The sequence below is a fragment of the Culex pipiens genome, chromosome 2, assembly GCF_016801865.2.
Source record: "Culex pipiens pallens isolate TS chromosome 2, TS_CPP_V2, whole genome shotgun sequence".
Classification (NCBI taxonomy): domain Eukaryota; kingdom Metazoa; phylum Arthropoda; class Insecta; order Diptera; family Culicidae; genus Culex; species Culex pipiens.
The window spans coordinates 162,844,464-162,856,986 of NC_068938.1; the positions used below are offsets into that span (position 1 = coordinate 162,844,464).

Genomic DNA, 12,523 nt, shown 5'->3' on the forward strand with positions numbered 1-12,523 from the left:
ATTTGTAGCTCGCAACCGTGAAGAGATAGAAATTTGGTGTCAAAGGGACTTTTGTGTAAAATTGGACGCCCGATTTGATGGCCCACTCAGAATTCCAAAAAAAACGTATTTTTCATCAAACAAAGTTAAAAAATAGTTTTAAAATCGCTGCCATTTCCCGTTACTCAACTGTCAAAAATCGTGAGACATGTCATTTTATGGAAAATTTAATATACTTTTCGAATCTAAAATAACCCTGAGGAGTCATTTTTTCATTTAGAACAAAATTTTTCATTTCAAAATGACGTGTTTTTTTTCTAACTTTGCAGGGTTATATTTTAGAGTGTAACAATGTTCTACAAAGTTGTAGAGCAGACAAAAACAAAAATTTTGATATATAGACATAAGGGGTTTGCATGTATTCTTCACGAGTTATCAGAATTTTACATATTTTTTTTTTGAAAAAGTTATGATTTTGACCATTTTTGACCAGTTTTTCGAATTTTTAACCCCAAAAACTCAATCGTGTGATTTTGAAAGTATTTTTTCGGAAATTTCAGCTAATTTTGCATAAGAATGACCCCTTGGACGATTGTTGTGGCTTGTGCACTGCTTGTATGTGGGGATTTTTCGAAAATAAAAAAAAACAAACCGGATACACTCACTCATCACAATTTTTTTTTTTAATTCTGATTCTCGCAATGCACGAGTCACAACAATCGTCCAAGGGGTCATTCTTATGCAAAATTAGCTGAACTTTCCGAAAAAAATACTTTCAAAAGCACACGATTGAGTTTTAGGGGTTAAAAATTCGAAAAACTGGTCAAAAATGGTCAAAATCATAACTTTTTCAAAAAAAATTATGTAAAATTCTGATAACTCGTGAAGAATACATGCACACCCCTTATGTCTATAAACAGCAATTCCCCACGAAAACAGCATGATTCGAAAAAAAGTTCTCCGATCGGGCTCAAAATTTTTCTGGGGGATCCTTGGCCGAAATAATTAGACCCGTATTTTTTTGTTTGGCCATTAGGGTGACCTACGCCGTGTTAGGGTGGTCCGAAAAATGGCTATTTTCGTCGATTTTCGCAAAAACCACTTTTTTCAAAAAATCATATCTCCGCGCCATTTCATCCGATTTTAGCTGTCCTAGACGCAAAAGAAAGGTGATTAGTTTGGCTATTTGGGAAAAATAGTAAGAAGTTTCGAAAATCTAGCTTAACATTTGAAAAGGTCATATGAAAACTTAAAATGCTGTTTTGAAGGTCTCGGGACCAAAGAGCCTATGTCTGAAAATATTTTTATCGGATTCCTCGGAAAATTTCACATAACATATCAAAAAATGGTGAAGTTATGTTTTCGATACTCTGAGATACGATTTTTTGAAAATAAAAACTGGATTTTTCGACGCGCCACGCGCAAAAATGGGAAAATGACGAAAACAAGGAAAAATCGACTTTTTTCACTAAAACTGCGATAACTTTAAAATTTCAGCGATGACCTATTGATGTTATGGTACCAAAAGTTAATTACGAAAATTTTGGTACCCTAACATGTATAGGTCATCGCTGAAATTTTAAAGTTATCGCAGTTTTAGTGAAAAAAGTCAATTTTTCCCCTTTTTCGTCATTTTCCCATTTTTGCGCGTGGCGCGTCGAAAAATCCAGTTTTTATTTTCAAAAAATCGTATCTCAGAGTATCGAAAACATAACTTCACAATTTTTTGATATGTTATGTGAAATTTTTCGAGGAATCCGATAAAAATATTTTCAGACATAGGCTCTTTGGTCCCGAGACCTTCAAAACAGCATTTTAAGTTTTCATACGACCTTTTCAAATGTTAAGCTAGATTTTTGAAACTTCTTACTATTTTTCCCAAATAGCCAAACTAATCACCTTTCTTTTGCGCCTAAGACAGCTAAAATCGGATGAAATGGCGCGGAGATATGATTTTTTGAAAAAAGTGATTTTTGCGAAAATCGACGAAAATAGCCATTTTTCGGACCACCCTAACACGGCGTAGGTCACCCTAATGGCCAAACAAAAAAATACGGGTCTAATTATTTCGGCCAAGGATCCCCCAGAAAAATTTTGAGCCCGATCGGAGAACTTTTTTTTCGAATCATGCTGTTTTCGTGGGGAATTGCTGTATATCAAAATTTTTGTTTTTGTCTGCTCTACAACTTTGTAGAACATTGTTACACTCTTAAATATAACCCTGAAAAGTCAGAAAAAACACGTAATTTTAAAATGCAAAATTTTGTTCTAAATGAAAAAATTACTCTTCTGGGTTATTTTAGATTCGAAAAGTACATTAAATTTCCCATAAAATGACATGTCTCACGATTTTTGACTGTTGAGTAACGGGAAATGGCAGCGATTTTAAAACTATTTTTTGACTTTTTTTTGATGAAAAATACGTTTTTTCGGAATTTTGAGTACGCCATCAAATCGGGCGTCTAAATTTACACAAAAGTCCCTTTGACACCAAATTTCTATCTCTTCACGGTTGCGAGCTACAAATCACCAGAAAAATGAAAGGGGTCGTACCGCCCCACCGTCACGAACTATCGAAAAATGGACCTCGGATTCGTGATCAGGAACCAAAATAACCCCTTAGAGCAAAGTTTCACCCAAATCGAAGAGGGGTCGGGGCAACTGCTGTGTGAGTTGGCGGAGAATGACCCATTTTTTTTTATAAAAAAACATTCTTTACAAAAGTTTTCTAAAAATCCTGGAATTTGTCACTTTGTTGTTTGTTGTTTGTTGTTTGTTGTTTGTTGTTTGTTGTTTGTTGTTTGTTGTTTGTTGTTTGTTGTTTGTTGTTTGTTGTTTGTTGTTTGTTGATTGTTGTTTGTTGTTTGTTGTTTGTTGTTTGTTGTTTGTTGTTTGTTGTTTGTTGTTTGTTGTTTGTTGTTTGTTGTTTGTTGTTTGTTGTTTGTTGTTTGTTGTTTGTTGTTTGTTGTTTGTTGTTTGTTGTTTGTTGTTTGTTGTTTGTTGTTTGTTGTTTGTTGTTTGTTGTTTGTTGTTTGTTGTTTGTTGTTTGTTGTTTGTTGTTTGTTGTTTGTTGTTTGTTGTTTGTTGTTTGTTGTTTGTTGTTTGTTGTTTGTTGTTTGTTGTTTGTTGTTTGTTGTTTGTTGTTTGTTGTTTGTTGTTTGTTGTTTGTTGTTTGTTGTTTGTTGTTTGTTGTTTGTTGTTTGTTGTTTGTTGTTTGTTGTTTGTTGTTTGTTGTTTTTTTGAAGTCAGACAGTTTTGATCAAAATTGAAGAGAAAATGTTCAATCATGTTTCGTGATTTGTCATGAAATTGAACAAGTTTCATGAAAACGCGAGAGCTTAAGTCAATTTCAATTTATACTTAATCGAAGAATAAAATTGAAAAGGAATAGGAAAAGGTTGGAAAGGTAAAAACTAATATTGAAAAAAACTGTAGATAGACGAAAAGTAACGACAACGGCTTATATAAACTTGTTGATTGATTGAAATACTTTATAAAAAATGTTTAAATACTGGCAAAAAATGGAAAAGTAACATCAAGAAGTTTACACAGTTGCAAGAGTAGACAAAAAGAGCTCGCGAAGGTTTTGTTATAAATATCAACAACGTCAAGAGAGTACAAAATTTCGATTGCAATAGACGAGTGAAGAACAACAACAAGAAGAAGAATCTGTGGTCGACGGTAATTTTTTTTTTCAAAGAAGCAGCCGCGCGATGTTTGGTGGACAAGAAGTAACAAACGGGGGAGGGAAGGGCGTGAATTACCTGCTGTCTCCGGCGGATTCTTTTCCGAGCGGCCAGAAATATCCGCCAGTAGAGGAACAGTATCACCAGCAGTGGCACGTAAAAACTGGACGCCGTCGCGAAGATCTGGTAGCCAATGTCCTGCGACACGATGCACTGCAGGTCCTGGTAGACGCGGGCCTCCCACTCCGGGTCCTTCCAGCCGAGCAGTGGGGCGATCGACACCAGCACGGACAGCGTCCAGATCACGATGATCATGTAGCCGATGCGGCGGGCCGTCCGCTGGTGGGCGTAGTCGATGTCCGTGACGGCCCAGTACCTGAAGGAGAGGATTTCGTTGAATTAGCCTGGTTTAATCAGTTTTGTTTAATTTTACAATAAAATTAAGGACACTTCATGGTTTACACAGAAAAAATTATGGTAATATTCATCAGGGAATGGTAACAGATTTTGTGTAAAAAAAAGTGTAATATTACATCAGGAACATGTAAGTTTTCGTCGGTTTCTGATGAATTTTCATCAGGTTCTTATTTTTAAACATTTTTTTATGTAAAATTACTTCAAAAAGAGGAATTATTTAACCAACCAAATTTTCAACGTTCCAAAATTCAAATTTTTACATACACATTTCTAGTTAGTTTAGAGAAAAAATATAAACAGCACTAACAAAAACATTAGTTGTAATAAATACATACAAATCGTTAAAAAAAAAACATTCCACGACAAAATTTCCACCATTATCACCACCGAACCAGGCAGGGTTGCCAACATTCCGACATTCCGATAACTACAATAATCATCATAATAATAACACTCCCCTCAAGCGAATGACATTCCACCATATCCGATAAGGGTGCAAGCTTTTACACACTCACTCCACCCCACGATTTGGTGCATTCGATTTAAATGCAAATTTGTACTACAACCATGTCAAGCTGCTGCTATATCTACAGGCCATGGGGTGTCTGCACGTGGCACTATATTGGCACTCGAACGCCACCCGAAAGTTGCTCTCGCGCAAGCCAATATCGCCCGATTTGGCTGTGCTGATTATTTCCGAGTTCGATCGAGTTGTACACCATAGTGGGAGTTTGACAAAGGAGGAGAGGGGTTGGAGAATGATATTCACTTTGCAAACACTTTCTGCCAGGTCAGGGTGGGTGCAATATGCAATGGAATCCATTTTGCAGTGACTGTTGTTGAGTAGTTTGGCGTTGCTGCTGCTGTTTGATTCGATTCGATGATGCATTTTTGTACACAGCAAAATAGCATGATGGGAGAAAAAAAAAGTTTGGCGCCATCAAGTTATGCAACCATCGTCAGGATGCATTGAAAAATAAGGTTGAGGGAATCGCTTTGCAGGGATTTTTTTTCTTCTTCAAGGGAAATAAATCATATCTGAGCTGTCATGTGCATCGAGAGATTGTTGTTGATTTTCTGTACTATTTCAATTCAGTGAAAAAAAGTATTGAAATATGAATGATAAAACTGATTACTGTTTGATTTCAGATCTAAATTAACTGAGTTTTGATTCAATTCAATTCAATTAGTTTTTATTAGTAAATAATCAATTCACAATTTCGTAATTCTTATAACCTAATAGAGTTTTGGAGTTCCTTTCAACTATGATTTGAACTATAATTCATTTTGATGTAATTGGATATTCTAACAATGGATTTGGCAAGAGAAGGAAAAATTAAAAAAAAAAACCTTCTAGATTTACTAAGGAAAAGGATGAAATAGAAAAGCTTAAAACTAAATCACAGTATGTTTTGTCCATTGACGTCGAAAACTTTGCTACACAAGGCAGCTTATCCATTGTAGATGTACTTCATCATCAGCTCACTGAGAGCTTGGAATTGTTCTGCCTTGTTCCGGCAGGCACGGAAGCGCGTGAGCATCTCTCCAGCAAGAGCGAAAAACTCGGGAAGCGTGAAGAGGTCATCTCCGGTGACGTCTGCTTGTCCCGGTGAAGTACCACTCCCAGAAGCGGCTACTCTAGCGTACGAACCTCCCCAACCGGGAGGGAACGCTGGGTTGGTCGATGGAACCGCTCCGCCGCCAGCTGCTGCAGCGTTCGAGCTCGATGTCTTTGGAGGTTGGCGGGACGCTGGCGCTTTCTTCTTCTTGTCCTGCTCCTCGAGGTACTTTTTCCGCGCGGCACAGCCACGGAAATTCGCCGTGTGGTTTCCACCACAGTTCGCACACTTGACGCGCGCTTTGTGCTGCTGGGCGTTTTCCCCCAGCTGGTCTTTCCGCGGAAGATTGCACCTTTCGGTGAAGTGGGTCTCACCGCACTTTACGCACCGGGGTGGAAGGTTGCAATTTCTGGATCCGTGTCCGAATTTCTGACAGCGGTGGCATTGAGCTGCGTCGGCCGGATTCTTCGTATAGAATCGCCACGTCACAAAGAAGCCGTCCAGTGCTTTGATCCGCCGTAGGTCCTGGATTTTGACGGACCCGCGATCGAAGTACAGGAGGTACAAGGTGTACGTACCTGTCACCGTAGTCGATTTTGAGAGCACCTTTATCTCTCGAGGCTTTACCTTGACGCCCGTCAGGTGTTCTTCCAGGTCGGAGATCGGGCGGTCCGGATATCCCTGAAGGACGATCTTCACTGGGACCTTCTCTGCAGGATCAAATGTGAAGAATTTGAAGTTTCGCAACTTCAACTTCTTCACCACCAAGTCGAAATGCAGCTTCTTGTGGGTAATCACTTGCACAGAAGTTTTGCTGATTTTGAGACAATATTGGAGTCCCTCAAGCAACTCGTCAACATCGTCAGCCAACGTATCCAAAACAAAAATTGGAGGTGGACGTCGTTCCTTCGGAGAGTTACACTTTTTCTGCTTTCCTTGCTCGCGCGCAAGTTCATCATCATCATCGTCGTCGCCAGTACTGCTGCTGTCACTGGCGGTGTTGTTTTCTTCTCCACTCAGCATCTCAAATTCGTTGCTGGTGGGAACGTTGGAAGTGGTTGTTGTCGTAGTGCTGGTGGACTGCTGCTGCTGCTGCTGCTGGCCGGAAGTGCTTCCGGATGCCCGGGTCGATTGTCTCGTCCGTACTGGGGACTCACGTGGACGGTATGACACGTGTAAAAACGATGGATCGGTGACGTCACTGGGCACGCTCCCGTGCGCGATGGCGGTCGATGCGGCGTTGGTGTGTTTACCTTTCTGCACTCTGCCGGTAGATGAGCTTCGCGGGTTTTTCGAGGCCGCACTCGAACTGCCACGGCCACGGCCGGCCCTTGGCATGCTGGAGCAGCAAACTCGCGGGTAAACACGGTTAATTACGGCGAAAAAATCGAAAAGTTTGAGGAGCTCCGAACAGTTGACTGTTGCTGGCTGGTGTTGCCAGTCCCGATGATGAGTTTTGATTGTGTACGCAATTTTTATTGTTCTTATCCTTTCTTGTAGTATTTTGCCTTTTATTGTAATTCCCCCGATGAAGGTATTGAAAATGCTCTAAAATAAATTAAAAATGCAGAAGTACAACTATTTATTACATTTTCTATGTACTATTTGAGTGCATATGAGCAATTCTCCACCAAACCCGGAAATGGATTTAACTTATTATTTTTGAGTTTGTTCAAACTTTGTGGGGGCCATCCCTATCACTAAAGAAGCCATTTTGTGTCATTGGTTCACCCAAATAAATCTCCATACAATTTTGGCAGCTGTTCATTAGGGTGCCCAGAATATGGGACGTTTATACAAAACAAAAATGGTACGTTAATATAAGAAAATCTGTAACTTTTCAAGAAATATTTTGATTAATTTGATTTGGTGTCTTCGGCAAAGTTGTAGGTATTGATGAGGACTATTCAGAAATAAATAGGTACTCGGACAAAAAAAATGGCGATTTTTCAATTAACTTTGTTTTCACAAAAAAAACAATTTTCCAAAATCCGTATTTTTTGTTTTTTATATTTTATATGATTTAAAGGACAAAACCCTGCATTTTTTAAGCCATTCAGAAGTATGGACCAAAATGTTGCCGACGAGTCTTGCATATACAAATTTTTGACCTATTTTTTTGTTTAAAACTGAATTTGTAATCGAAAGGTATTTACATTCTTTTTGATTAAGCGCATCGTTTAAAAAATATAGCCATTCAAAGTTAAATTTTGTCCAATTAATTTTGTCTTTTTTTTACTTTTTAAAATAATGTCCATGATTGTTCATTCCTGAAAATTGCTGAGTTCCTGAGATACAGCGAATAAAAGAAGAACACAAAAACAGGAAAATTGATTTTTTTTAGTCTCACCCAAACAACTTTCCATTTTCTAATGTCGATATCTTAGCAACTAATGGTCCTATTTTCAATGTTAAAATATGAAACATTCGTGAAATGTTCCAATTTTTTCGAAAACAATATTTTGTTTTTTTTTCAATCAAGACTAACATTTCAAAAGGCCCAAATTCAAAACATTGATTTCGATTAGATCAGAAAATTTCACGAATGTTTCATATTTTAACATTGAAAATCGGATCATTAGTTGCTGAGATATCGACATTAGAAAATGTTTTCTCTTTTTCTGTTCTTTTTTTATCCGCTGTACCTCAGCAGCCAGTGGTACAAGCTTCAATGTTTCTTAGGTGAAATTGTATGAAATTTTCTGAACTTTTTGAAAAAAAAATCTCAGGAAAGGACTATCATGGACGACATTTTAAATTATCAAAAAACCGGAATTTAACTTTGAATGGCTTTATTTTGAAAACGGTGCATTTATCAAAAAAAAATTCAAGTACTTTTCGATTGCAAATTCGATTTTACCTTAAAAAATGAGGTAAAAAAAATGTTTAGCACGAGTTTTTTTTTACAATAAGGAGGATGCAAATATTTTTCGAAGTTTATGTCGCCCCCCCCCCCTTCAAAATTGGTCTGAAAAATCAGGGGGCAAAAAAAATATTTTTCAAAAAAAATTAAAAATTTCCATGAAAATAGATGTTTATTGAACTGAAAACAATCTGAAATGCATTTTTCTGCATTGATAACCATATTTAGCATGTTTGGGCTTGTTCAAAAATGATTTAAATTTTTATAAAGTTCCAATGTACAGCACCGCAAAAATTTCATTTTTCGCAAAAAAAATAAAATTTTCGTCAATACTTAGATATTTTGGAAACTGATGATGGCAAAACAACCGGACAGGTGTTTAATGCATTTTAAAACACTTTTTTCATTGAAATGTTGAAAGCATGGCTCGTAATTTAATTTTTTATACTTTTTTATTTTTTTGCCCCCCCCCCTCGACTTTGGTCAGAGTCGAGGGACATAAACTTCAAAAAATATTTGCAACGGCCTAAGGAGGATGCAAATATTTCTCATAGTTTTTGTCCCTCAGCTCTGGCCGGGGTCGAGGGGAGAAAAAATTAAAAAAATATAAATATTTAAATAACAAGCCGTAGTTTCAACATTTGCATAGAAAAATTGTTTTAAAATGCATTTTAGGCCATTGCAAATATTTTTTGAAGTTTATGTCCCTCGACACAAAGTCGAGGGGGGGGGGGGAATAAAAAAAAGTTAAAAATTGAAATTATATGCCACGATGTCAACATTTGAATGAAAAAGGTGTTTTAAAATGCATCATACACCTGTCCAGTTCTTTTGCAATCATTGATTTCCAAAATTTCTAAGTACTGACGAAAATTTTATTTTTGCGAGAAAAAAAAGTTTTTGCGGAGCTGTACATTGTAATTTCATAAAAGTTCAAAATATTTTTAAACGAGTCCAAACATGTTAAATATGATTATCAATGCAGAAAAATGCATTTTAGATTGTTCTCAGTTGATTAGACTTCTAATTCCATTGAAATTTTGATATTTTTTTGAAAAAATATTTTTTGCCCCCTGATTTTTCGGACCAATTTTGAAGACGGGGCGACATAAACTTTGAAAAATATTTGCAACGGCCTTACACTTGTTCAGTTGTTTTGTAATCATTCGCTTAAAAAAAAAATGTTGAAAACAAAAATTTTAGCGATTTTTTTTGCGTTAATAAGCATCGAAAATTCAAAAGATTTTTAAAATATTAGAAACGCAGGAAAATGCATTCTAAATTGATTTCAGCTGATTGCACTTGAATTTCTATTGAAATTTTGAAGTTTTATGAATTTTATTTTGCCCCCTAATTTTTCGGGCTAACTTTGAAGGGAGGGGGGGGGAGATAAAAACTTTAAATAAAATTTGTACCAGCCTATGGCGAGAAAAAATCGTTAATTTAAAAAAAATCAAGAGATTTTTAAATAAACCCAAACTTTTATCGATATTTCGAAAAAAAAAAATTTCGTCGGCAAATTTTGGTCCTTACTTTTGAATGACTTAGAAGATGCGGGGTTTTGTTTTGTCCAACAATTAAAAAATACGGTTAATGAAAAATCACCAAATTTTTTTCCGAGTACCTATTTTTTTCAAAATAGTGAATTGATTTTTCATAAATGAGTAAGCAAAAATAAAGATTTTTTTCAGACCAACTTTTCAAGGATATATTTTAGCTGAAAAAAAGCTTTAAAAAGCAAATTTATCATTACGAAAACGAGATCGCTGCAAATATTTTTAAAATAATAAAAAAAGTTTCAAAATGTGTCAAGAAATCAGACTGCAAATTTTAAACTTTAATAATTCTGAGAAAATTGACGAATGAAGACTACTCTTTTTTTAATTTCGTGTCATTAAAATAATGTTTTGTAAAAAATTTGAACAAAGATGCACAACATCGCAAAAAATGTTTTTTTTTTCGTAAAGAAGATTTGAATCCATATTTCGTTTCAATAATTTTATCATGTCTCGTTGATTTTTCAAACTGCGCCACTACGAAATTTGTTTTGTTTAGTTGATGATATCAGGGTATTTAATTTCATTCGATGAAAACAATTACAATACAGTTGTAACTTAAACCAAATAAAAATAAATTAAATAAACTCATCTTTGAAAGTTATCTTTGATTTTCTTTCTTAAAGTCAAGATATATGAATCTCATTTGCAACACTAGTAGGCACCCCTGTTTTAGCTATTTTGAAGGTTATTTTGTATCTTTTTTCCTTTGGTAGAAAAACTCGATTCTTCAAGTACCCGCAAACTCTGTTTTCAACTGAGCAATTCTCTACGAAAACGGTCTTTTTTGTTTAATTTTAATTTTTGAATTTTTTTATCCGACTAAAACTTTTTTGGTGCCTTTGGTATGCCCAAAGAAGCCATTTTGAAACACTAGTTTTTCCATATAACTTTCCATACAAATTTGGCAGTTGTCCATACAAAAATGATTTATGATAATTCGAAAATCTGTATCTTTGGAAGGAATTTTTTGATCGATTTGGTGTCTTCGGCAAAGTTGTAGGTATAGATAAGGACTACACTGAAAAAATATGATACACGGTAAAACAAATTTGGGTGATTTTTTATTTCAGTTTTTGTCACTAAAACTTGATTTGCAAAAAAACATTATTTTTAATTTTTTTCTTCGTATTTTGACATGTTTTAGGCAGAGTTCGGAAAATCACTCACGAGTTACTCTACCATGAGGAAAAACTAAGTTACCTGCGAGTAAATTACTCAACACTCTCGGTGAGTAAGAGGGCCTTCCTCATTTACTCACAAAGAGGGCTTTGAGCGCTCATGAGGGCTATTTAAGAAAACAAATTTCGAGATGTCAAACTCTACATTAGTGAATTCCATGCTCACTCAACAGCTGAAAAGTAGTCCTGATGGTAGAGGCGCAGTGCTATCAAATAGAAGTTTTTTTTTTCGTTTCGGTTCAAATCCTGATTTTTATCTGTTTTTTTTTTCAGCTAGTTTTGTCAAACCGACTTTTGCAGCAATAAAAAAAAATATGCCAGACAGAAAACAAAAAAAAAAATTATGCCTAATTAATACCAACACAGAATCTTCGGATTTATAGACATTAACGCTGCCTCGAACGTACAACCGATTGATCAAGACGTTTGATTTTGGATTGATATGTTCATTGATTCTATAAATAACAAACTGTTGGAAACGGCCTACTCACGCCCTCATTTTACTCAAATATGAGTAAATTTACTCAGCCCTCACACTCACGGTGAGTATCGAGAGTGTTTTCTGTGAGAAAGCCTACTCGATTTGTGAGTGTGAGTGGTTTTCCGAACTCTGGTTTTAGGTGACATCAAAAGCCAACTTTTCAAAAAATTCCAGAATGGGCAAAAAATCTTTGACCGAATTATGATTTTTTGAATCAATACTGTTTTTTTTTCAAAAAATCGAAATTTTGGTCACAAAAATTTTTCAACTTCATTTTTCGATGTAAAATCAAATTTGCAATCAAAAAGTACTGAAGTGAAATTTTGATAAAGTGCACCGTTTTCAAGTTATAGCCATTTTAGGTAACTTTTTTGAAAATAGTCGCAGTTATTATTTTTTTAAAATTAGTGCCCATGTTTGCCCATTCTTGAAAAAAATATTTTTGAAAAGCTGAGAAAATTCTCTATATCTTTTTGAACTTTAATGATACGACCCATACTTGCTGAGATACCGAAGGCACCAAAAAAGATTCAGCCGGATTAAAAAATACAAAAAAAAACAAATGACCGAAATCTCAGAGAATTCCAAAACCTTTCGGGTTCACATCACGAAAAAGCATCAAACCACCAGTCCTGACAAAACTTTCACTCTAATTTCATTTAACGTCACCAAGCGGACAACCACTTTGGCCACCATCGCCCAGCAACTTGCGCCAGATGCACTCCGAAATGGCCCTTTTTCCCCCCAAGGGGGCGGGGAGGTGGTTTCCAGGTGATGAGCTAGAGGCACAAGATTTCAACA

General features: G+C 35.9%; 1 protein-coding gene across 3 annotated transcripts in view; it reads right to left on the reverse strand.

Annotated features, from left to right (window-relative positions):
• LOC120416738 (5-hydroxytryptamine receptor-like) overlaps positions 1 to 12,523 on the reverse strand; it is a 341,954-nt gene that overhangs the window by 53,032 nt on the left and 276,399 nt on the right. For all 3 annotated transcript variants that reach the window (XM_039578572.2, XM_039578570.2, XM_039578571.2), the window contains exon 6: positions 3,744 to 4,041. In XM_039578572.2, coding sequence (XP_039434506.1) covers positions 3,744 to 4,041 — 298 coding nt within the window. The remainder of the gene's footprint in view (positions 1 to 3,743; positions 4,042 to 12,523) is intronic.